General features: G+C 41.3%; 2 protein-coding genes across 2 annotated transcripts in view; one reads left to right on the forward strand and one right to left on the reverse strand.

Annotated features, from left to right (window-relative positions):
- Positions 1 to 11,739, forward strand: part of ptpa (protein phosphatase 2 phosphatase activator) — a 30,679-nt gene extending 18,940 nt beyond the window's left edge. The window contains exon 10 of the mRNA XM_030436107.1: positions 9,416 to 11,739. Within this exon, the coding sequence (XP_030291967.1) occupies positions 9,416 to 9,490 (75 nt within the window). The 3' untranslated portion in view covers positions 9,491 to 11,739. The remainder of the gene's footprint in view (positions 1 to 9,415) is intronic.
- Positions 11,740 to 24,058: 12,319 nt separating this feature from the next.
- On the reverse strand, positions 24,059 to 26,462 carry ier5l (immediate early response 5-like). The gene has a single exon (XM_030436831.1). It carries the CDS (start codon positions 26,295 to 26,297, stop codon positions 25,416 to 25,418), a length of 882 nt encoding a protein of 293 aa, XP_030292691.1. The 5' UTR covers positions 26,298 to 26,462; the 3' UTR covers positions 24,059 to 25,415.
- Positions 26,463 to 26,683: the final 221 nt, after the last annotated feature.

The following is a 26,683-nucleotide window of genomic DNA, read 5'->3' on the forward strand; positions in this document are numbered from 1 at the left end:
TACTGCACTCGTGCACTCCTGGCCAACCCCTCCATCAGTAAATGGCTTTCTGTATTGACCCAAAATCCAACCAACTCTGGGGGAACATTCATCGGCTCTTAGAGACGACATGTGGAGTTATTTTTCTCTGTCTCCGGCTCAGCCGTCTCTCTGTTTTCTCTCCCTGTATTGCGCACTCGTTTTGTCTGTATTCAGAGTCACAATGTTTATGGCCTGGAATGCACAAATTTGATTGGCTGAGTAGCATCACTTTGGATGCCTTAACTTGCATGCAATTGGTCAGTGGATTTCCTGATTTGCTAAAGGATCAAGAAAGTCATGAGGATTCATCCTGCTGACAGCATGAATGTCTGTACAACACTGTTTATTAGAGCCATACCTGCTGGGTGGGTCCAGAGACAGCACTGTCTGTTGGTCAGTCCACAGCTGTGACTATTTAATGGCCAAATACCTGCTAAACTAATGACATTCTTATCATCCTCAGCTGTACTTTGGGTCTTGTGCTTATCATCAAATGTTAGCATTGATGCAAGCATTTTAAATAGGTAATCTGCTAAACATTATTATGTTAGCATGCTTGATGTAAGCATTTCATTCAAAGGTCTCCTGTAAAGGGGTACAGTTTACAGTTACATAGACAAAGTTGCATAACAATGCTGGAAAAAGATTATAACCATGTTATCATGCAAAAAGCGCTGCCCGACGCATATGTTAAATGTCAGACTTATCGACACTACCTCGTCCATGAACATCACCTAGATCAGGGGTCTGCAACCTGCGGTTGTTTTTGCCCTCTGCAGTGGCTCTCTGTGAATTTGACATGGAAATGAATGATATATATTGTTTTATATCATCATCACTGTTTCAGGCCTACAGTGCTCCTTACATACCCCGAAAGTAAAAATGCAAAGCTTACACACAGAATTGTTATTTGTTCAACCAAGTTTTGATCAATTAAATTCTTATTTTATACAAACCCTAATTCCAATGAAGTTGGGACATTTTGTAAAAAGGAAATATAAACAGAATACAATGATTTGCAAATTCTTTCCGATTTAAATTCAGTTGAATACACTACGAGACAAGATATTTAGTGTTCAAACTGATACACTTTATTGTTTTTGTGCAGATATACTCTCATTTTGAATTGGATGTCTGCAACATGTTCCAAAATAGCTGGGACGGGGGCAACAAAAAACTGAGAAAGTTGAGGAATGCTTAAAAAACACCTGTTTGGAACATTCCACAGGTGAACCGGTTGATTAAAAACAGGTGAGTGCCACGACTGGATATAAAATGAGCATCCCTGAAAGGCTCAGTCGTTCACAAGCAAGGATGGGGCGAGGTTCACCACTTTGTGAACAACTGTGTGAGCAAATAGTCTTACAGTTTAAGAAAAACGTTTCTCAACGTACAATTGCAAGAAATTGAGGGATTTCATCATATACAGTCCATGATGTCATCAAAAGATTCAGAGAATCTGGAGAAATCTCTGCATGTAAGTGGCAAGGCCAAAAAACAACATTAAATGCCTGTGACCTTTGATCCCTCAGGCGGCACTGCATTAAAAACCAACATCAAATTATCACATGGGCTCAGGAACACTTCGGAAAACCACTGTCAGTTAACACAGTTTGTCGCGACATCTACAAGTGCAAGTTAAAACTCTACAATGCAAAGCGAAAGCCCTATATCAACAACATCCAGAAATGTTGCCGGCTTCTCTGGGCACAAGCTCATCTGAGATGGACTGAAGCAAAGTGGAAAAGTGTGCTGTGGTCTAACAAGTCCACATTTCAGATAGTTTTTTGGAAATCATGGACGTCGTGTCCTCCGGGCCAATGAGGACAAGGACCATCCAGACTGTCATAAGTGCAAAGTTTAAAAGCTTGCATCTGTGATGGTACAGGGGTGTGTTAGTGCCCATGGCTTCATGGGTAACTGGCACATCTATGAAGGCACCATAAATGCTGAAAGGTACATACAGGTTTTGGAACAACATATGCTGCCATCCAAACAACGTCTTTTTCAGAGACAACCCTGCTTATTTATGCAAGATAATGCAGAGCCACATTTTACACGTGTTACAACAGCTTGGCTTTGTAGTAAAAGAGTGCAGGTACTAGACTGGCCTGCCTGTGGTCCAGACCTGTCTCCCATTGAAAATGTGTGGCGCATTATGAAGGGCAAAATATGACAGCGGAGGCCCCAGACTGTTGAGCAACTGAAGTTGTATATCAAGCAAGAATGGGAAAAATTCCACCTACAACACTTCAACAATTAGTGTTCTCAGTTCCCAAACGCTTATTGAGTGTTGTTAAAAGGAAATGTGATGTAACACAGTGGTAAACATGCCTCTGTCCCAGCTCTTTTGGGACCTGTTGCAGGCATCAAATGTAAAATTACTGAATATTTGCAAAAAAACTATAAAGTTTATCAGTTTGAACATTAAATATCTAGTCTTTGTAGTGTATTCAATTGAATAGAAGTTGAAAAGAAATTGCAAATCGTGCAAATTGTATTCTGTTTTTATTTACATTTTACACAACTTCATTGGAATTGGGGTTTGTTAATTTTTACAAACTACTCTATTTCTGTTTATTGTTGGCCAGTTCTTTTATTTCATATATGAAATCATTAAAATGGAAACGCAGAATTCAAGTACCTTACAATAGCCCCATTCACACTGCCATTTGGATGCAGGGATCCTGCGCCAATTCTCCGCACCCTCCTCTATGTGAAAGTCTCGGGGGCGGCGAGGGGTGACATTTTGCTCCAGCGCTGATCCATCTCTGGAGGTAGTATCAGAGGCGCAGTATTGGCGAACCGAACCAGTGTGAATGGATAAGCCGGCTGCACGTATCAAGGGCGTGTCGATCTGACAGTCTGATATCTACACAGGTCCTTCACTCAACTGAATAAAGAGAAATGTCCAACAAAGCAACGTGACTGTCTTTGGCAACTCACTTACTTAAAAATACTGCAGATATACATGGAGAAACATCTGTCCTCCCGCCTGTCCTACCGACTCTTCGCCACATTTCTGGCTGAAAAACAGTGTCTGTTTGGCAAACCACCACTGCAGTGATAATGCAGCTTCTTTGTGTGAAAGGGGCTACTGTAAGCATAAGTAGCCCACTGCAGAATTGCCACATGATGTGAAAATATAAGTGAATGCTCATTTAGGCCTATTAATAATCTTGATCTAGAATAATCTAGACTTTCTAGGCTGTGTTACATTCATTATAAGACAAACAGATGTTTTGCAGCTCTTGACAGATTTTTTTTTACATAGTAAATGTAAAAAATGACCCCTGACTAAGATAGATCAGCAATGGCAGTTGTTTAATAATGAAGAGAACAACTCCCACAATCCCACCACTACTTTTGTCTTGTTTTGAATGAAAAAGGTTCACTGCTGTGCGTTGGTGAGTCAAATGGTTTGAGTTAAGATGAACAGCATGTTTTGTGACACTAAAGCTTGACGGTGTGTTTTTTATGTCCTGAGTGGAGGTTTTGGACTGACTGGACTTGAATACTTATATCAGCTTTTAAGGCATAATGTATCTCATTCACTCTTTAACGTCATTGTTGTGTGTACAAACATGCACAGCATCATGTTATTGTCTTTTGTTACCTCCCTCAGCAGTACTATTTTCCCTAGTTAGAAACCACCTCTTGACATGGTAAAGAAACCTGTCAGAAAAAAAGTCACTGAACAAACTTGTCTTCTTGTAAATCTTTCAACGTGATTACTGAAACTGTGTTGTTGTTTACATGACATTTAAGAAATCAGGTTACTGCTGAAAGCCCTGATACTCTGCTGCTGTTGGTAGTGGTAGAGAGGCAGGAAAGGGTTAACAGAGGAATGGAAGAGTGTGTGTGTGTGTGTGTGTGTGTGTGTGTGTGTGTGTGTGTGTGTGTGTGTGTGTGTGTGTGTGTGTGTGTGTGGGCGGTTGGGGGTGGGGTTGGGGGGATGTCTAAACCCGTTCTCCCCGCCTGCATGCCCACATCCTGTGTTTCCAGAGCAGCCTGTGAGTCTTCCCAAAGAGCTGAGGGGCCAAGCTGTCTGCCTCTCCCTCCCCCACCTCCTCCTCCTCTGCGTTCCCTTCATTAAATCCTCCCCTCCCTCTGTCCCAACCTTCCTCCAAGCCTGGAGCAGCCATCAGCAGACTTGCATTCCTCTTTCCCTTTTCATGGCCCCACACAGGGTTTTGGGCAGAGAGCTGAACTACAAGTAGAAAGAGCCAAATGCACCATTTTCTGTGTGAGAGAGTAGACAATTCTGGAGCCTGTATGGAGCGTCAACTAAATGTGTGAAATGACACGGACTCAGGGAAACAATGGGAGGTGGACTTGGCTTGTTAGCTTGACTTGAATGGACAGAATTACACAGCATGTCTTGTCCATACTTGAAAAGAAGAGCAGCCACTCAGCTCTCACCTGTACACTTTAAAGGCCCCATCCAGTGTTCAGCAGATTGTTGCCTGTTAACTGCCAGTCATGTGTAAGTGTTTGTCTTTGTTCTACTTCTTCGGGCTACTAGCTTCAGTTGAATTCAGCACACTATGAAAAACCAACTAGCACAGACATGAAACTTGCTTGAGAGGGGTAATTCATCACCATGAACCAACATCGTGTCTGATTTATTGTTATCAAAGACAAGTGAGTTGTACATCTCAACAAGTTAATTTACATATTGGAGGGAAATGAATAAAACACTTAAAGGATAGCCTGGTGGCATTCTATAATTTTCTCATTGTGCCAGGAAAAGACTCAAACTGTCTGTGGCTCTCAACTTTCAGTTCCCAGTGAAATGTGAGTCTAAAAGATTCACAAATATCATCGCACTTTTAAAAAAAAGCTAATAAATTATGAAGAAAATACAGTAAAAGTATGTCCTTACAGAACTGCTTCTGATGATGGCCACACACTTATTTACAGATGTTGTATTGTTACTTTGGCCCGGTCATCATCAAAAAAAGCATTTGAAAAATTGCTTCTTCTTAGGTTTTCAGATAGACGTGTAAACTCTGGGCAAAGCCGTGTGTGTTGGAATAGCTGGCAAGCCGATTTGAAACAGACAGTTTTGTCAAGGCAGTTGTTTGTTCAGATAGCTTTGTACACAGATCAACCAGTAGCTGAACCATTATGAATGAAAAATCATGTTCTGCTATGAATGAGTGCATGGAATCTAAGAGCATGTTGCTGCCACTGCTGCTGTACAGACACTTTCTTCGAACACACGCTGCAGAAGAAAGCACCCTGCGCCCTCTATTTGTGGCACCAAGTGCTGATCGGCTTCCCATCCGGGCCCGGTTCTAGGCATGGGCACGGGGGGGCAATGCCCCCCCAAATGCTTCGGCTGCCCCACCAAACGGACCCCGCTTCATTCCGAAAAAAAAAAAGTATATTCAAATATATAATATTGTAACGTATTCCCATAAATGCTGCTCAGAGTAATCACAGTCCACGGCTCTTCTGCCAACAGAGCCGGTGTCTCTCTCTCTCTTGTACCGTGCATACAGTCAGTAGCAGCTTCTCTCAGTTAGCATCACATTAGATACTATGGACACTCCAGGCTTGTTAGTTGTTAGCATGTCGGCTAGCTACTGCTAGTAGTAGCCTAGTCCCATCGGCGGCTGCTGCCGAGTTTGTCTCTGTCCCGCTCCGCGACATGGGAAGCGTCACACGGGCAGGCTACGTACCGGTTGTGAAGCGGGTTTCAACTTTCAACCCTTGCCAGCCCCGCTGTTAGTCCTGTTGCCCCACGAGCCTCACCCACCCCCGCCGACAGGATTATAAACAACACACGTTAGTGAGAGGGGACTCCATAACCTATAAATTCAGGTTAGCGCCGCCGGCCACTGTTTAACGTTACTTCCTGGGGCCAGAGCCTCTGACAGCGGCTAATCTGAGGCTGCTGGCATCTGGCAGGGAGAAACAGGGAACCCAGGCAGGCACACACGACTTTTCAAAGCGCGAGAAAGTGGTGCACAATAATATAGCATCAACCAATCAGACAAGATTTATTTATTTATTTTTATAGCACTGTTTACAAAATTGCTTTGTCACAGATTATAAAGAAATGTACATCTTGCCCCACCACCAAATTTCCCAACCTCCCTTCATATCTACCACGATGAATTTGGGAAATTTGGTGGTGGGGCAAAATATATGAGACACATTGGTGGTGAGCAGTTGGTGACCCATCAACATTTCTTACTGCCCCCCCAATCAAGGCAATCTAGAACCGGGCCTGTTCCCATCTCCACCATTTTCCTCTATCCATGCCCAGCGCCATCTGTTCCTAACTCCTCTGTCAAGTAAGGCTGTATCTTCACCAGGTTTAATAAACTTTGCTTCCATTTGAGTTGAGTTGCAGGCCTACCACACCGCAATCACGTTTCCTAGCAAGACCTGCCCTACTCTGCCTCTGATTGGCTAAATTTAACCACATTTGGCCAGTGTTGGGTGCTGGTTTCTCACACTGAAAGGTTCCCTGAAAAGGAGAATGTAAACCCAACAAATCCAATCCATTCAGTTAATCGTTTTCCCACAAGGGATAAGTGTCTGGAAGTGCAGCTGCAGGCTAATGCTAAGCTAGCACTTGATTTACGATGATCCAAATTGAATGGACAACCGGTATTGTTGGGATATGAGATGTATGTGGTCTCAGATTTCAGATATCATTCCATGGTGATACGACACTGGTGTCATCTCTTTCTGGTATCAAAGGTCAATCTTTTTATGAACTGGACTTACTGGACTGTTCTGCTTGATTTAATACTTGTGTTGACCTACTTTGTCATTACATCCATGTTACTGATGATTTTTGATTGATTAGTCACAATTGTCATCCCTACAGTATTGTCAAAAATATTATGATGATTATGATATTATGATATATGATTTTATCAACCAATTTTCAGGTTCATGCTTTTATTTGAGAGTCCTAGTAGAATCAGTTTACTTTAATTTTGAAAAACATATTATTTTTATCATATGGTCCATTGCCACAGCAGCACTGTGTCTGGAATGCTCCATTTTAGCCACAGAGTGAGACATCTCGCCTCTGTTCAGTCTTTGTTCAGAGTTGCACATGCACATTACTTGACAGGCAGAATCAGAGGCAGAGTAGGGCGGCTCATGTCGAGCAAGGTGGTGTGATCTAACAAAACGCTGCTATAGCAGGAACAACTGTATTTTTTCTGACTGACTGGAGTGTATATATTTTATTATAAATGTATAAAAATATAGATTAATATAACACCTGTAAAATAGTGATGCACATAAGTTATGAAAGGCTCGACTCCAAAGCAGGTAATTAAGGCAGTGCAGTAAAAGTGTTTTCTGTGGGAGAGAGTAACTCCCTTTGGAGTGGACTATGGGCTTTTTTACTTTGCAGAGCTTTAACATGATGCACAAAAATGCTACATAACACAATAAAGGAAAGGTGAAAAACCAAAAAGTTGAATTTGACCTCTTAAATTGTTTTGCGACTACAATGGAGCTTTTATGGCACAGTGGAAGAAGATACATCAGGCTTTGATAGACACACTGTTCTTATTAGTAGGAAACATTCATTGTTGCTTTGAATCTACAATGTAATTTGTTGACAATAATGCAAATACAGACTATAAGAAATATGTATAGTGTGATTTGTAAGTAACAAGGACTAGAACAGTGATGGTGGCTAGTTAAATACATCAGTGTGGATTGAGTTAGGGGAACGAAGCATCAGTGGGTCTGCAATGATCATTCAATCTTTGTTCATACATTTTAATAGGCTCTTTTTCTCAGGTAACCTTTAAATGTTTTGTTTGAAGACTTTATCAATGACCTTTAATAACTATACAAATCTTCATTGATGTGTGTGTATGTGTTCATACCAAAGTTCTCTGAGGCCTGTTTTTCCACCCCAGTTCTACTCAGATGATCATGACTGATAGTGTCACTGCACAGACAGAGTTCAGTTCCACTGTGTTCTCCCAGCACAGCCTCCCAACCCCCAACGCAGGCACCCTAACCCCCACCCCTGCTCCCTAAAGGCCCCCACACACCGCCCTGACTTCCAACTGCCTTATCCGACCACTCTCCGACCACTCTGTTGCCTCTCATCTGACACGTTCGGCAGAAATGTTGCATTGAACACACCGCTTCGACGTGCTGCCAGCTCCACAGTAGTGTGTACGTTCTGCGCTTGCGCAAGATGCAATAAGCGGGTGGCTCTAGTGTTAAAGACGCTAGACTAGAGGTTTATGCACGCAACTCTCTTTATTTTCAATCAAAACGAAACTGAACTATTTCAGACAAAAACAGCTGTATACTAAACATGCAGCGAGGCATTACCAAACGAACACAGATTAATTCATCCTGAACGGAAATAATAACAGCTAGTCTAATGCCAGTACTGCAAAACATGAAAACAGGGGATGACGGAACGGAGTGCATAGAAAACCAATGCGCACACAGTATTCTGCCCCTCCCACACACCGCGCTGATTCGCTAGCACACCGCCAATCAGAAATCCAATGGCTCAGACGTCCGACAGCCCACCTCCTCAGACTTCGCATGTTCAATCGGATCAGACAACATCCGAGCAGCTCCGAAAGCCTCCAACACAGCTGAACACACCTAACAGATTTGTTCCCGACCTCGTCCGAGTCTCTCCAAATGCTTCAGTCATCCATCGGTTGGGCCGGTGTGTTCCTGCCTTAAAACTGGGAACCTTCTCAGGGCAGGTCCATGACCATTTTGAACCTGTTCAGAGTGAAAGGCCAGTATAAAAAATGAATGGCAACACTTCAGGTCAAGGTTAACTGTTTGGGTCTGGCCTTCGCTGAATGTCTGCAGTAAAGATGACAACCAGTTGTGTGTGTTTACTCCATTAAAGTCCTGTTGGGTCTTTTCACCTCTGTCATGATATCTGTCGAGTTCTGCTCTCCATTCCAGCCCCCCTTTTGCAAACCTCCTCCCAGTGGTCCAAAGCTGCAGTATTATCCTGTAGCTACAGTACACATCAGTTAAAGGTTGCTTTCTCGGAAACGGTAGCAGATCATAGAGTTGAGGCAGCACACCAGAAGGACATCAGAGCAAAAACCAGAGAGCATCTTCATAGAATATGATCCCTTTCAACAGCATCACTGATAGTTGCTGCTGTGCGTGTGTGTGACATGTACTGCTGTTAAGCGTTTTGATGCTAGTAGTGATGCTACTCTCTCACTGAATTTACATGGTGCAGAAACAAGTGAGCGGAGTTACTGTGACAGAGGCACCATTCACACTAAGTCACTTAAATGTTAAAATGATTTTAATGCTTTTTTCACATCACTGTAGTTGAATTGCTTCCATGTTTTTTCCTCATCTTTCTCATGTGAGTAAAACGGTCTCTCTTTTTGCCCTCCCATCTCAGTGTTTGGAGAAGTTCCCTGTGATCCAGCACTTCAAATTCGGCAGCCTGCTGTCCATCCAGCCAACGAAGCATTGACGCTCATGCTGTGCACACAATGGAAAGACCAAAATCTCAACAGTTTCCCCATCCTCTGGCATCCTCTTGAGCAAATGCACCGGTAGCAAAAATCAACCATATGTAGTTTGACACTCACATTCCCACATGTTCACACGCATGTGGTAATGAAGGCGTGTAGGCCATCTATAACTTAAATGCAGCGCATTTTGTGGATGACCTTTGTGATTTTGGAGCATCTATATTTTTGTCATGGTATTTATATAATGGATAGTTTGAATTGGCTCCTTTTGAGGGTTGAGGGTTGAATTGTTTAGCAGAGTGCTCATTAAAGTTTCATACTTGAATTTACCTCAGAGTTTGGATCCTCATCAGCAGGAGCCTCATTCAAAGAGTCCATTTAAGGAAGTTTCTTGGTTTTGCTTTAAAGCTAAATGTTTAAATTTTGTTGCACTTGTACCAATATTTGAATTGCCCACTTCATCCCAAAATGTAAGTCCCATTAAGAATTTGATAAGAAATGGCTGTGAGGGTAGATTTATCTTTTTCCTAAACAAAATGATTTTCATGTGTTGTTCAGAGGGAAAAATAAGGGATTTGATATGAAAATCTTCCAGAATAGCTCATCCAAAATGGAGTGTTCAGACTTTTCACAATTTCAAAAGTCAGTTTAGATACAAATCTCTGCATGAGTCTAGTTTTCTTTTTCCCTCAAAGTCTAGCCCTTAGCAGTCTTTCTCAAAAGCCCCAGTCTTAAGTGATTTATTTTGTGTCAGGTAAACACTGCAGATTGACAAGCTGCATCTGAATACATTCTTGTGGTTGTGCTATGCAGCTTTTTCCTCAAAATCCTCAATGGACTCCAGATTAAATTAGTCAATTCTGCATCTCTCAGTTGGCACATTTTGAAGATCTTGGCATGTGTTAGTTTTTTTTGTTTTTTTTATTAAAGAAAGGCTATTTTTGTGTTATAAACATGACTGCCATTTTATATGATAAACATCCACTGGAAGCTGTGTTGTGGATTGAAGGTCATAAAGAGGAAGGGAATCTGACAAAAAGATGTCATTCACTGCTACTGATTAGTGAAAAGTGGGAAGGATACTGGGCCATGTTTGAGGACAAAACAACATATTTGTTAACATTGGCTAACAGCATTGAACCACTTCCTAGCCTACATTATTGTAAATGATGTTGTTAAATATATTGTGAATTGAATGATGGCCTGATTTCCCACCAGATGTTCACTCCACTATCTGCTCTGTTGCTGATGAATCAGGAAGCAGTGAAATGAGGAAACAGTTTGGACAATGGAAACTTAAATCTGGAGGGACACTAGGCCACATTTCAACATAGAACTACATATCTGATAACACATTAGCTTCAGTTAGACAACAGCGACAGTTAGCATTCAGCCATTTCCTAGCTTACAGTACCATTAGATACATGTTACACAATATGATAGGAAAGGTGTAAATTAATTATGAAATATGAATGCACATCTTAGATACGTTTAATAAAGCCTGAAAGTAAATCACACTGGATGTAATAGAATCATAATGTAAGCTAGGAGGTGGTTGAGTGCTGATGTCAGTGAACGGGTTTCCAAACATATTGCTTTACCTTGAATACTGTATGGCCCCATATATTTTCAGAGCCATTGTCTTTTCAGTTGCTGATCAGTCGGGAAGCAGTGAAATGATAATGATTTGTCAGGTTCTTTACCATTTTCAACTTAAAACCTGGAACACAGCAGTATGACATTTGAGCTCCCAGTCGGATTGGATGACAGAAGAAAATGGCTGCCATGTACATACTGTCTACAGTTCAAACTGTTTACCACTTTGGCCTCCACCAGTCATTGTGTAATAAGATAGCATTGGTCACTGCTAATTCGAAAGATACGACAATGGTCTGCAAATAGTGGTTTTAAGTGAGAAATGTTTGTTTTCTTCTTATTTTGGTGTCAACAAAAAGGTTTTTGTTTCAATCCTTTAAAACAGACACAACTACTTGCAGGAACATTTTCATCCTCAATCTGCATCTTTGTTTCCAGCTAGCTTTGTTTGTACTAAGGTTCCAAACGATTTAGCCAACCGTGAGCTGAACAAACTTAAAGTAAATTGCTTGTTTGAGTTACTTAATAACTAGCCATAAAACGTTCCCCGAACATTGCTGTAAGAGGCTGCCTGATCCACTCCATGTGCGGCCAAGTTTCCTTCACAAAAATATTACCAAACAATAAAAATAAGTCTGTAAAAACTGTGGAACTTAAAGTCCTGTTTTGGAAACTGTTGGAAAAACACAGAGCAAATATTGCAGCAATCGCAACATCAGCAGGATAATGATCTTACATTAAGTTTGTATTAGTTCTAAATTTTATTTTAGTTCATCATATGTAAAGTTTAGGTCATTTAGATCAAGGCATTATGATATTACGTCTGGACTTCCAAAATACGAGTGCCCCAAATTCTTTAAGATGTTGCGACATGACAGAAGTGTTTGTATGGCTGCCGCTTGCATGAGCCCCAGTGTTTTAACTGAAAAAGACTTGGACGTGCTTGTGACCCAGAGATGAACCAAGCAGTGAGACAGATGGATTCTGAAATGAGGAAAGAAAGTGTTGAATATTGTATGAGTCAGAACAACTAGTTCTCCATGTGAAGGATGATTTCTTTTAACAGCTGTGGTTCCAGGAGTAGGGGAACTCCAAAACAACATGCAACAGTCATTTTTTTCTTTACTTACTATGAGTCCTCATAAGGACGGAGGTGGAATTCCCCTTACATACAGGATGTTGGACTGCATTGCAGAGAGGGGTGGAACCAAGCATAGCAGTCCAAAAGCGACCGAGGGACTTGCTGTATGACGCAGCCTGTGAAGGCATGTTCTTCACAAGAGTCAAGTCTCTCTACCAGACGCTTTACGGAAGAATCAATGTAGTATTAGAGCTCGACTCTGAGAGAGAGAGAGAAAAAAAGCACTGGTGCATTTAAGAAATCCTCTTCAACTCTTATGTGACCGTCATCACTTTGTATCAGTAGGTCTCTGTGATAGTCACTAGTTAATACAGCACATAAAGAGCAGAGTTGGGTTACTTTAAAAACGTACTACGATACAGTTACTACATAATTACTGTTGAAAAATGTATTCACTAACTAGATCCAAGTATTAAAGTAATGTTACTTTTGGATAACAGTCTTAACATTTAATCTTGATAACGTGTCTGTAGGAAAGACACACTTGTGTAGGCTGTTCAGTTTCACTCACTGAATGTATCTGTAACCTAATTACATTCTTTTTGGTAACCTAGCAGAATACGTTATGTTTTGATTGTGTTCTGCTACCCCCCTGCCTGATGAAGTGGTGTGCTAAAAGCCAGGCATCATCTCCAGTGTTTGTTCTTGTCAGCCTGAAAATGTTGCTCACTCAGTAAGTCTGCAGGTCCTAAAGAGCTAGTTCATTATGATCATATTCAGTTTTAGATTTTGAGAAATGAGGTATGGTTAGCAATGGCAACGGTGGACTGCAATCGCAGTACACAGCCACTGATAACTCAGTAGCACAAAACACACCGCCCCTCGGCCAACAACGATGGAGCACCAGTAACAGACTGTCGTTCAGGCGCTAACTGACTAACACAAAGCACACAGTCCCTGAGCCCAATAAAAGAGCCTCTGGTAGTAGCTTACATAAGCATACACCACACAGCTCCTGAGCCAAGCTAACCTCATAGCCAAAGCACACACCTTCAGTGAAGAGTGACAGTTGTGCTAGGGAACCTTTTTAGACTAAGCTTAGCTATTTTGCTTTTACTTATCAGATTGTGACATTAAACAGTTTTTTGTGTGTTTTGTTAGAAAAAGACTAAGAGAGCTTATAAAACATAACAGCCTAGATGCTAACATATCTCCCTGCTGACCAGTGAGAGAGAGGAGAGCAGCCTGGAGCCCTTTTCACACAGACACTGCATTATTGAGGAAAAGAAGGCTTGCGTTTACACTGCCTTTGTTTGTTCACTCTGGACCAAGCAGCACCAGCTTAAAGATGCTCCAGTGTGTCATTTCATCCAGCATGCCAGTGTTGTGACCCAAAAGAGGCGCGACAGTACACGTCATGACATTGACATCTGTGTGTTGTTTTCTAATTGTTTCCAACTGTTAATCTAAATATGTACCTGCTGACTGTTTATATTCATATTGATGCAGCTATAATGTGCTGTGGGTAGATCCTGACCCACCATGCATCCTGGAAAGTGACAAAGTTAAGTTTTTCGCCCTAAATTGCATAATTACATAATGACCATCAGTAAACTGGACACTGTCTGACTCTAACTCGTGGGGATGACGGCTGTTTTAAGGGGGAAAGTTCACTGAAGTCTCGGTCAGGAGGGCAGATTGTGACAATTATTTATTTTTTATTTTATTTTTTTTTTTTAGATTTTTTTCGGCATAGACTCCTTTATTAAGCAGTAGACAGATATGAAATATGGGAGAGAGAGGGGGATGTGACATGCAGCAAAGGACCTCCGGCCGGATTCGAACCGGGGTCAGCTGCGTTTATGGCATGCGCTCTAACCACTCGACCACCTGCGCGCCACACAGTTACTTTTTTAACACAAGTTGTCAGAGACAGTAACTACACCAACACAGTAGTGGAAGGAAACAGACAAGGTGAGTTAAAGTGTTTTGCTCTAAATCTCGTCGTCTCGTCTCTGATGCGGCTCTGATACTCACGCCACAGGCAGATCAGAAGCACAACAAAACCTTTCCCCTTTCTGCCTCTGTGACTTTCACACAGATGGCAAGGCAGGGTATAGGCACATGATTCCCACCTTGAAATGGCAGTGTGAAGTGGGCTTGTGTCAATGTAGTCAGGCGTTCTCTGAGGAGTACCTCTGGTAGGAGGAGGAAGGGGATCTGACCAGAGGAAAGGGTTTTTTTTTCTGTTGGATACTTTCAAAATGTAGCTTACTCTTGCTGGTTTCTATAGTCTCCCAACCTGAGCTTTAATTTCCGTTTCAGAAATCATAGTCCTTCAGACTCATTAAATATTCTTGAATTTGAATATGAGGGGTCTCTTTTGCCAAAAATATTTGAACTCATTTTTATGTCCCTTAATTTCTCTGGTAACATCTTATTAGAGCCATCATTAATCAAAATAAATCTTAGTTAAACTTAGTTCATCGTTATTTAACTGTCAACAAACAAGTCAGTTCTTTATAAAACATTTATTAAGCCATTGGTCATTTTAAAGTTACAAGTGATGATTCCAAAAATCTACAACTACTTAAATAATTGATTATAAAGCATTCTGTTGTTAACATTAATAACTATTACACTTATTTTATCAAATTAACAAATGTATAATTTATTGATGACAGTTATTTTAAAGTGTAAATACTCCTTTCTTTCAAAACAAATGCATGAATGTCCACATCTGTGATGTTACATATGCTCAATCTAACAGTCTTTTCACTTTATACTTGCACTGACTTGTTAGAGTAATGTAGATTACCCTAACTCACTCTAATCACCATATTAAACATAAAGCCCAACACTGAACCGGACTGATGTATACCTTACCTATATACCTGCAGTGCTTTAAAAGAGCACTGTGTAGTTTTGGAGAAGACATTCAAAGTCAGTATTTTGATGATTCAAATATTAATGAGGTGATAATACGAACATTCTACATAAGTGAATAAACAAGCTGATCTCAATCCCAGAACACTATTTGAAGCGAGAAAGGTGGCAGGGTCCGCCACATATAAACAAATGGTAAAAATTGTGCTGTCCTGTAAAGTCAGTTTGTTTAATCAATTTATTAAGTCATGAATACAAAGAAAGTTTGATTATTTGGTTTGTTTAGACACACACACACACAACAAAAAAAATCAGCCAATGAAAATCTTTCCTGTCTCATTAACATTTCTTCAACAAAACTACAGATTACCCCTTTAATAAGAAGAGGGTTGGTCTAAAAACAAGTCTTTACTTTTGTTAAAAAATGATCTTGAAAATGTTTTGAAAGGTGTCTGATAGCTGTGCACACACCCTGCTCATCACTACATGTGGACTGTTAACCAGCAGTCTACTCAACCTCTGCTCAGCAGCAAATTGGTGGATTTGCAAATAAAGTAATATGCTAACTGTGTGGCCTCACTACTATGCATGTTGTGATAGAGAAAGTGATCTTGACGGTTTAGAAGTATTGTTTTCAAGTTGTCCTTTGTGTTGAAGTGATGCATCACGACTAGTCAGTTGGGGCTATCACAGATGTTTTCTACCACTTATATTTACCAGTCAGGTGTTAGCAAGCAACAAGGAAATGGCCGACTATGAGTAGATGTGACTGGCTGAATTCACGATTCATAAGTGAGTTTGTATGGTGGATTTGGGGGTGCAAATCTAAACGGAAAACAAGGCTGAATTTCTTGGCCTCATTTGGAGGAATGTTTGGAATGGGACAGCTGCATCGACCCGTTCTGACTTGTCTGGGCTTGAAATGTGGACTTCATGTAGGAAGATTCTGAAATGAGATGCAGCTGCAGACTTAACTGTGGATAGATAGCAGTGGTGGAAAGCACTCAGGTACTTTACTTCCTTTACTAAGTATAATTTCAAGTGATTATACTTCTGACAAAAAATAATAGTTTCTAGGTTACGATGTTACATATTACAATTTTTAAAGATGTTCCAAAACTTTCTGGCTTGTCACCATTGAATGTGGGCCCCTTGTCAAAAGGTTAAAAAGGGTAATTTTTTTTCTATCACTATAAGGCTAAAAGATAAAAGGATCATTTTCAGAGGATATACATTTTTGTGTAGCAAGGCCTTATTATCTAACGTGAATTATTTCCTATCCCCTCAGGTTTATCTTGTGGCCCTTTGGAGGAGTTTATCTCTTGGTTGAGAACAGTAAGAAAAACACAAAAAAATCTAATAAAAATCAAATGCACACACCCATTTACAGTGCCTATAAAAAGTTTTCACCTCTTAATTGTTTTTCTTTTTAATGGCTTTTATAAATGTAATCATGGTCAACATAAACAAAATATAGAAACTAAACAATTTACAAAAATAAACTAAAAAATCAGATTTCTACAAGGTCAAGTGAATTTATTATGAATATATGATGTAAAATAAGTGATTTCCTAAGTATTCAACCCCTTTAAAGTAATGGACTTAATCCAATTAAAGTGACTGACTAGCATCCATTGCAAGAGAACCAGTCATTGGATGCTAGTAGTCTCAGAGTTAGAGAAAGTGAGATCACCTGAATGCAGTGAATGTTTCTCAACTGATTGTAGTATAAAGGCACATGTGTCTGAAGGTCCAGTCACTGGTTAATCAGTACTCCTGGCTCTTAGAGGGACCGTCACAGTCATTTTTGTTTTTAAACACAAATACTTGGTGACTTAAAGTCTTTTGCCAAAAAAAGCAGAAATGTTGGTAACAGTTGGTAGGACAGACAGGATGGCAGACAAGATGACAGACACTTTTCTGGGTATAACTGCTGTACTTTTTCATCATATAAGTTGCCAAAGACAGTTACTACATTACTGTTGTTTGGTCCTGTAACGTTGCTTTGTGGGACATCAGCGCCAGAGCGATAATTTCACCCATCACCACCTCTGAGACTCTCACACAGATGAGGCGGAGAACTGGTGCAGGATCCCTGCATTCAAAGAGCAGTGTGAATGGGGCTAGTGTTGAAGAAAGCTCTTTAAATCTCAGCTTGAATTCAACCAAAGGCGTGTGGGACACTCCAAGGTCAATTGGAAGAAGGTTCTTTGGTCTGATGAGACCAAAATGGAAACAAGATTCAGACTGCAAAAGAACTCCGACTTGGAAGAAGATTTATTTTCCAGCAAGACAATGACTCGAAACATACAGAGGTGAACAGAAATGATTAAAAAACAATGAGGGGAATGTTCTGGAGTGGCCGAGTCAAAACCCAGACCTTAATCCGATAGAGACCTTGTGGCTGGACTTTTTTTTCTGCAGAGAAAGTTCTTTTACTTTGATCTCTTATGTACGTTTATTTAGCTAATACTTGGCGTATTGCTGCTTAAAGGAGCAGATCATCCTAAAATGGAAGTTAAGTCATCCCACCCCCTTCTCCAGGGTCAACGAAGAATCCTGAAACATCTGGAAAACAGCAGAATACTAAGAAAATACGTGAGGGCAAGGTCTCTGCAGTTACAGACAAACTTTTAAAGGGTAATATGCGATGATTAAGACGGGTAGTTTTGTGGAAGTCCTTACATTGTTTTTTTAGGATAATCCTGCATAGTATAATTTTAGTACGATTTGAAATGCAGGACTTTCACTTCCAATTAAGGATTTAAGGTAACTGTATGAACACTTTCTTTCTACAGCACAGCAACACACTCACACATATCCAGACATATACACATACACTTCATTTTTCTTTACAGTTCACTCAAAGATCCCCTCCACACATGTATTAAGACATGCATAAAGATTCTCTAACGTGTGTCTGGAGTATAACTACTGCATTTAATCATGTAGATGGAGCCTACTTTTTTAACACAAGATGTCTCATACTTCACTCAAAACAATTTGTGATGTCACAACTCATGCTCATAGCGCCACCTCTTAAAATCAAATTTTAATGAGCTCAGAGAAAATGTACACTTTGAGCAATGAATATAGAAATAGCCTACTAACTCTTTTTGTTCCCACACATACATCAGGAACAAATGATCATTCAGTTTCTTGCTCAAGGGCACTTCAACATGTGGACAGGAGCCACCAACCTGAAATTAATGACCGACCCTCCACCAACTGAGTGCCAGTCACTGTACTTCCATTTATACAGGCTTCCACTCTGTCCATTGAGTAATAATAATTATGCTATAGTTTTTTATTAATATTACATACAAAATGAACTTCTTCCAGGGGAATGTCCCAGATGTGTGACCTCATGTGTTTTTATTATGATATGCAAATAAGATGCAGTATATTATCCCTAAAATGCAGATAAGTAGTTAACCATTGTTTGGTATACAGTAATATCCAGTGAGTTATTTAATATTCATGTGGGAGTGGCCTGATTCTTTCAATGTTAAGGTGTGGCCACATAATGTTTCTTCATTAGAATTTATTATCATCAATTCAAGCATGTAAAGGGGTGTGGTCTATCTTTCCCTTTAATGTTTTGTTTGGGTGTGGCCTATCTGTTCTTGATATGCAAATGATATGCAAAGAATGTTCCACTATAGTATTATGCAAATAAAAGAGTGGCCCGTATGTAAAAACAGACGTGGTCTATTTTTTCTCCACTGTGCAAATAAGAGTGTGACCCATTAGGGTGGAACATGATCTGTGTCATTTTACATTAGTATAAATATCTGACTGAATGAAGCATGGCCTGGTTTTCATTGAAAAAGGAGAACTGCTGTGTTTTACTCAAATATAATCTGCAGCTTATTTGTGTTTCTACCAGTTTTTTCTTGCCACTCGCCAGTTTATTTCTCTGTGTCGACTGCAGTGAACGGTGTCACCTTTTAAAGTTTTGGATGTGTGGAAACATCCTTTAACTGTGAAAACTGAAGCTGCACTAAAATCATGTTTTCTAATGAGAATCAGATGACTACCGACAGCACGCTACATAAACACACATTCAAAGAGTCACTTGAACCTGGCCGCAGTGAGACCCAGTGACATCACAAAACATACTTCTGACCCCACTCATCCACCAGTGATACTGGGTGTGGCTGGAGGTTACACAGTATTGAAACTAAAGAAAGAAACTATAAAGCAGAGAGGGCAAGAATACTACTCGTCACAGTGCTGTGAACTCACTCTTGAAGATCCAGCAGCAACTGAGAATGTGCCCCCCCCAAGTCACCAGTGCCATCACGGTGGCTCATGGTCAGTCATGGACTGCTGTATTGATTATTTTATACTGCAGCCATCTGAACACAGTAACAAGCGACAATGAGGACATATGGAGTGTTTGATCAGCTTTTTACGGTCAAAACCTCAGAGCAGAGAGAGTACTGGCGGATGTAAATTCGATCAACTTAGATGAAATCTTTCCAAATGAGCTCTGATGGCATAGTACCATATCGAGCCTCACAGTAAACAGGTCTCATGCACACAGGTTTAGTGTAGTGCTTTAGTTGTTACAGTAAAAAATTACATTGTTGTAATTGTTGAAGACCCACCAGACATGAGGTTCTGTAGATTGCAGTGTTAGTACAGATAACCTGGATGAATGGAATCTACATTGTTTGATAGGCCTACCAATAAAGGTAAAAGAAAATAAGTTTGTCTTTGTAATTTGGGTGAATCGACCCTTTAAGGTTAACTATATCATATTTTGAACATTATTACAGCAGCAAACATCTCTTTTCTATGTCGACATAATGCAGTAATGACGTGCTTTTATCCGAACGTCTTTATTCTTTGTCTTGGTCGCCGACTGGCCGTGTGTTGATAGTAGTCCTCTAAGCCCTCTCTGTGTCTGCTCTCAACATGGTGCCCTGGTAATAAACATTCTCATAATGTAGATTAACAGTTTGTGAAAACATCTGAAGAGAGGCTAAGCAGAAACAGAGACTTGATCCATATTTGATCAGCACCGCCTGCTTTGATAGTTTGATCTGAGATAGGTGAGCCTCTGTTTTAAAATGGCGGCTGAATATTCATGAACATTCTACTGTTACAGTGAATCAGTACACTTAAACATGTTTCTGAAAACACTTAAAGTGAAAAATGCAATAACACAGTTTTGGTCCATATTTGATCAGCATTGGCTTATTTTACAGTTTGGTCAGCAGTGTGTGTTCAGATTCTGCTGTTTTTTTCTCTGTTGGTTTGTTCTGAGATGCTGGTGCTCTGTTGTGATATCTAGTGCCACTGAATTCCATATGTATCAGCTTCAGAATTATATCAAGCAGAAACATATGAGGTTACATTCAGACAAAATCAGGTGTTGTTGCAATAAGCTGCGATGATGTGGGAGTGTCACCCATGGTCCCTATAACAACAAGCCAATCCAGAAGGTGGTGCTAATACATTTAAAAGTGGTTTCCAACCTCTGTCAAACACCAAGGAGAAGCTGCTCCGTGTTCAGCTGCTAGCATGCTGGTCCTGCTCATAACTGTTGGTCCATTTCCACAGATAATAGTTAACAATCAGGATGTGAGGCACACACTCATCATTAAACTAACGTTAAGTGACACTGAGAAGTGTCCACTGCGTCCCCCTATAGCATTAGCTACGCTGCTAGCAGCATGAGACTGACCCTTCCTGCCCAGACTCTGATCTGTTGCTTTGTCATTTTGTGTGCCGTTTCTCCCAGTGATTGTCTGCATCAACAGATCATAATTATTGTTTGCTGCACGGCCACATGGAGTGGGTTGTTTCTGCCTCCCCCTGTGGTCTGCACCGCAGCAGCATTAACACCCTACCCTCATTCAAGTGAAGGAATGGCCGCATCATTTAAGTCAATCTGAGTGGGGCCTTACAGGATCATTAGCATGTCTGTGAAAGCCTGAGCATCGTACAGATGTTCAGAAGGCTGTTTACTCTGTCCACACCACTGTGACATCATTGTTCCAACTGATCACACCTGGAGAGAAAACATTCAAAAGAATATCAGAGCAGCTAAAAGACGTCAGGCTGCTTTACAATACGGGTGAGAATGGAGAGTTTTCTGATGTCCACATTTACCTGGACCTGGTCTGCATCAGACCCTTCTGACAGAGACCCCTCCCTGACCTCCCCTCCCCCCGCCGTCCCCCCACAGTCCTCTGTCCAACCTGACTGACCTGCATGATGTGGGCTGCCACAGTCTGGCCCTCCCTCCGCCTGTACACCTATTCCCTATAGTCTACCCCCTACCCCCTCCCTTCTGCTGTCACATGTGGCCTCCCCCCGGCACATCGACCCCTGCTCCTGACAAAGCATGACCCCCTCCTGTCAACCCCCCTCCCTCTGTTGTCTACCCCTCCTCCGCCCAGCACCCCACCCCCCACCACCTGGTATTGTCCTTTAATGTGGATGTGTTGATGAAAAAAAAGGGAGTGATGCGTAAAATAGACAAAATGATTGAAATAAGTTCACCATCTTTTGTTTTCTATCTTGCTTCAGATTGTGAGCTTTAACTGAATTCTTTTTTTTTTCATTGTATAGGCAATGAACTATTCAACTAGCATGTTCAGATATCTAAGTTTTTGGTTTTGTGAGTATATTTTTTATTTGACATACATTTTGGTATGTTTATCATATAATATTTCATATATGACATATATCCAAATCAAAATATTGAAAGTAATTGAAGTAAATAAACAAGTAAGGGAAGTCAAATAAAAAAATCACTGATGCGAAAATGTCAATCAAAGATTTTGATTGTGTGTGTGTGTGTGTGTGTGTGTGTGTGTGTGTGTGTGTGTGTGTGTGTGTGTGTGTGTGTGTGGGTGGGTGTCACTCTTTTCCAATCCAGATGGAGGAGCTGTGTAAACACCATTGTCCAGCCCATTTCTTAGTTTTGGAGGGCTGTCTTGTCTTGTCTAGTTTTTTGTTTTTTTTTGTGAGCCTTTATGTTTGATCAAAGATCTCGCAATAAATACTCAGATATTTTAACCTCCTGCAAGTCATACTATATAACCACACAATGCATTGTTCACATTGCCTTATCACTTCCATTACAACCTACCAACTCCAAGTTGTTATGGGTAGTGGCAGCTGGAATAATGCTGCAGAGGTAGAGGAGCGAGCGAGCAGCAGCAATGGATGCGATGTGTCGAGGCAGAGTCATGCCTCACTCTGAAAAAAACAGCCAGGCGGGAGGAGGAGGAATGAAAGAGGAGGAGGAGGAGGAGGAGGAGGAGGAGAAGGAGAGATGGAGGGTGTTGCGGGCTGGTAAGTGGAGAGTTTGAGGGAGGGTCAGCCTGAGGTGGCTCTGCTCTGCATACAGCCCCACTGATATCTTCATTCATTGATTTTAAAGAACACCACCAAGTGGCACACAGGAGAGATAACAGGACTCAGAGTTTTGGGAGGAAATTCCAGCTGAGATGAAGGCTAACAGGAAGTGTAGTCAATATAGAATTATTTATAAATTATTTATACATTTGTTAACAGTCATAAATAGCAAGGACCATTGTTTGTTTCATATAAAGATACAAGAAGCTGCTGGTAAGCGTAGCTTAGCTCAGAGACTGAAAGCATAGCAGGTAGCAGCTAGCGTGGATCTGTCCAAACATATCAACACCTGCTCTCCTGTGAAGGTCACTAATTAACATGTTACATCTTGTTTGTTTCATTACTTAGAAAAAATGAAGACTGAAAATGCAGTAACTGCAGGACTTTTTCTTTGCTCTTAGCGCTTGCCAGGCCACCAGCAGTGAGACCAGGAAGTTGCTTAAGAAATAGGATCCATTTAAACTGGGAAGGTGTTATTTCTCCAATTTCATACTTCATAAACACAAACATAAACTGTTCATTAGCATGTCTGTCTTATTTGTGTCTTATCAAGACAGCCCTACACACAGAACTGTCCAACGTTGGTTCGTGTCTGTGCAAAATACCAGGTAATGCATGGGTGTTATCAATTGCTATAGCTAACAATAGCTTACTTGAGCTAACCTGGTTTCCAACTTGTGCTGCAATGTGGTCAACTAGGGTATGACATCATTCCCAACTCTGACCTCTGAGGTAAATTGAACACACAATTAAATGACATGAACATTTGACGTGTTAGTAGACACATTTTGTAACATTTCGATAGATCCAAGCTACTTTTATCCCCATTTCTTTTACTAAGCTACGCTAAGCTAATCGTCTGCTTGCTGCAGCTTCTTATGTTTCAGTTTCATCAAACCGTCTGCCAGAAAGAGGATGTGTATTTCCCAAACTTTTAATTTAACCTTTAAAACTACAGATAGTAGATTGTGTTAATAATGTATAAATAGGGACGACTGAGGACATTTAGCTTCATCTTTGAAAGGATGCACCTTCCCACTATTTTGTTTTGTGGTACTGAATTCATATATTCAGAGTTTCAGAGTAAAGCTGTGAAAGCAGCACAAATCTCAGCTTCACAAATGAATTCTGGCCATGTCAACCAACATGGTAAATTTTTTCTGGTGAAATTGAGATTTGTCAATTTTGTCCTGAAGATTTGTGCATGAGCTATTTTTATACCTCAGCACTGGACTTGTACAGCTTATTAGTTAAAAACCCTGTGATTGTTTATTGTTGACTAATTTGTTATTGTTTCATTATATGCTCTTTTTAACTGCTTACATCAGATCTGTGACACGTTGCTAAGTGATTCATCAAGCAGTAATATATTACTTATATACACTGTAAAATGGTGTCTTGCTTCTGTGTATTACTGTGTTTGTCATCATGTGTGACAAAGGTTAGTAACTCCATTAGCCATCATCAACACACAGCTTCATCACTGCAGTCAAACACAACAGTTAAAGATTAGGATTTTAATTTTTTATTAAGATTATAAATTTTTAACAAATATTTTCTGGAACAGTTTTACCCGGTGATATACAATTTAGTAAGCACAAAAATACAAGAATAACAACAAAATATGTAGAGAATGGCTGAATACTCTCTTTATTTTTGGTACACATTGTACACAGTGCTCATAAAGCTAATGCGTGGATTCTCAGGTTATGGCTAAAATCATGAGTTTGCCTTTTTAAAACAAAAGGACTAAGACTATTATTTTACAAAACAACGGAAAACTCACAAAACCAAGACAGGAATTATGAACTGCTGTGAAGGCTTTGAGCAACAACCATGATTTAGAGAGGAGGATGTTCAAACTGCTAAAATCCCCCAGCCTGTGTGCTGTGACACACTGGAGTGGAGGTGAGGTGATGAGGGCAGTGACAGCCCACAAGTGTTACAGAACTGAAGTGTTGGCACTCGATGAAGTGGCAGGAGCTGGTTCAGTCCATGTACCATGAAAGTGATCAGGAGAGAGTTTTGAATGTGGTGTTTGTTTCACATGACAACAAGCTGCTCAGTGTGCAAGGTCCAAACTGGAGATGGTGTTTTTCCAAAGGGACAGTAGAGACATTCAGTCACTTTCAGTTCATAACGATAGCTAGCAGTAGTGTGCATCAAATTTAAGGCAACAGAAGTCAATCCATTTCATTAGTCACAGAAGTGTGCAGTGCATCTCCCGCTCTAAGAGCAGGAGAGCCTGTACATGATACATATGGCACAAACTCTTTCTCCTCCCTTCCAAAACTACTCTCATTAAATAGCTTTTCTTTTTTTCTGCAAAAATAAAGTTGATTCAGGCCTTGTGGGGGAGACAGGGTCAGTTGCAATGCCTCTATCTCCTCCTATTCAGAGTCAGCCTGTGTGATGTCGCCCAGTGTGCACCAGTGAACTGTGCACACATGTTACTGATGGGGTTTAAGACAAAGGTGTGCTTTGAGGTATAATATTTGATACTTTGATCCTCTGTATTATTTGAATTGCCCTATCTGTTACACAGGAGTATGGAGGCTGGCTAATGTCAGCACTGGGACTTCAGCTCATCATTCAGACACTGTGGGATCAGAGTGCTCCAATGGATTTTGCTTTATGTTCCTTCTCAATGTTTTAGCTAAAACATGAACATTTGCAACGTTCAAAATGAGGTTATGATATGTGATATGCTAATGTATAAACCCCTGCACCGAACCACTGGTGACAAATTCATTCACTGATTCGTGTGTGCTCATGAAAAAATGTCCCCACAGAACATTTGATACTTGTTCCTCGATGATTGCACAAATGACTTCTTCTACATGAAACATAGTTCATATGTAAACTTTCTGTGTGAGAACACTTCTTTACCAGGAAACAGTTCTCCACTGGCTTCTGCTTGCTCATACTTTGAGGAAAAACACGGTACAACTGACCCAGGTCCCCCTGAAAATAAAGTGTTTGACTCAAAACGCCACGATCGCCCGAGTCCATGCTCCGAGACTGGCCAGGACTTGTTTGCTACAGATCTGCTCCAAGTCCGTCTGTCGGCTCAGCAGCCCCGAGAACCCCGAGCCGAAGATGGAGATCAGGTTGGAGATGTTGGAAGTGTCCGTGTAGTCCGGGTGTGTGTACGAACAGTCCTCCCGTTTCACCCTTTTGCGAGCTGCTGTAAAATCTGATAGTTCTTCAACGTCGGATACACAACAAGCGAACTCTACCTTTCGTTTCTTGGCCGGGGACTGTGCGCCCTGGCCGCACTGGAGCGCGTCACAGCAGCAGTCTTGATGGAGGTAGCCGTTCTCCACCGTGGTCACCACATGCGTGTCCAAGTCCAGGACTGTGGTTTTGTTGCAGTGCGCTCTGCCGTTCGCAGAAAATTGGTCACATTCTGACACAGGGGAAGCCTCCATGCAACAGCTCCGGTAGAAGGAGGGCTCCGGTTCTTTACCGTCGTATTCCAGGTGAGAGCAGCCGGGGAGGGCGCTCGCTGTCCGGGTGTGCGCCGCGTCTCTGTGGCACGCAGAGCCGCACAGACTCACATCTTCGCCGCAGCAAGCAGCCCGCGCCTGCTCCTCGTCGTCGGCGTCCTCTGCGTCCAGCTCCAGCGGGTTGAGCTGCTGAATCTCGTTGCAGACCGTCATCACCTCCTCGTACTGCTGCATCCTGTAGATCTCCGCGTATTTCTCCTTGATGTAGACCTGCCTGGCGTTCCTCAGCACGTAGGAGACCAGAAGGTTTTTGTGTAGCTTGATGCCCCCTCTCTGCGTCCTGGAGTTGTGGATCTTCATTAAGGAAATGGAGATCAGGCTTTGCGCGTCCACTGCGCATTCCATGGTGTTGATCATTATAATGTTCCCCCAGTCCACCTCCAGCCCGAGTAATACCGACTGTCGGCTATTTGAGCGGGACTCGTTTTGTTCGAGGAGAAAAGCTCAAGTCAGCTCTGTGGAGAAACATTGGACACAGTGATCCGCCTCCCTGTGTGAGCCAGCAATCATTTGCAGATGGCCTCAAACCAAAATATATATACCAAAGACAAAAGGTCCGCCCTCATCAGGGAGAGCCATTCAGCTGCCTGGGATCTGCTGAGTGACAGACTGCCGCTCAGGAAATATGTGGTCCTCGACCAATGAGCGTCAGGCGGTTCCTCTGTACTATTCAAATTCCACCCAGGCTGTCTAACAGGAATGCCCTCATTTCAGCTGCAGTAGAGCTGGGACTTCCAAAAACC

This window comes from Sparus aurata, chromosome 12 (genome assembly GCF_900880675.1).
Source record: "Sparus aurata chromosome 12, fSpaAur1.1, whole genome shotgun sequence".
NCBI classification, from domain to species: domain Eukaryota; kingdom Metazoa; phylum Chordata; class Actinopteri; order Spariformes; family Sparidae; genus Sparus; species Sparus aurata.

Bases quoted from the DNA above. Each gene is read 5' to 3' on its own strand.
- ier5l (XM_030436831.1), bottom strand. From the start codon at position 26,297: ATGATCAACACCATGGAATGCGCAGTGGACGCGCAAAGCCTGATCTCC.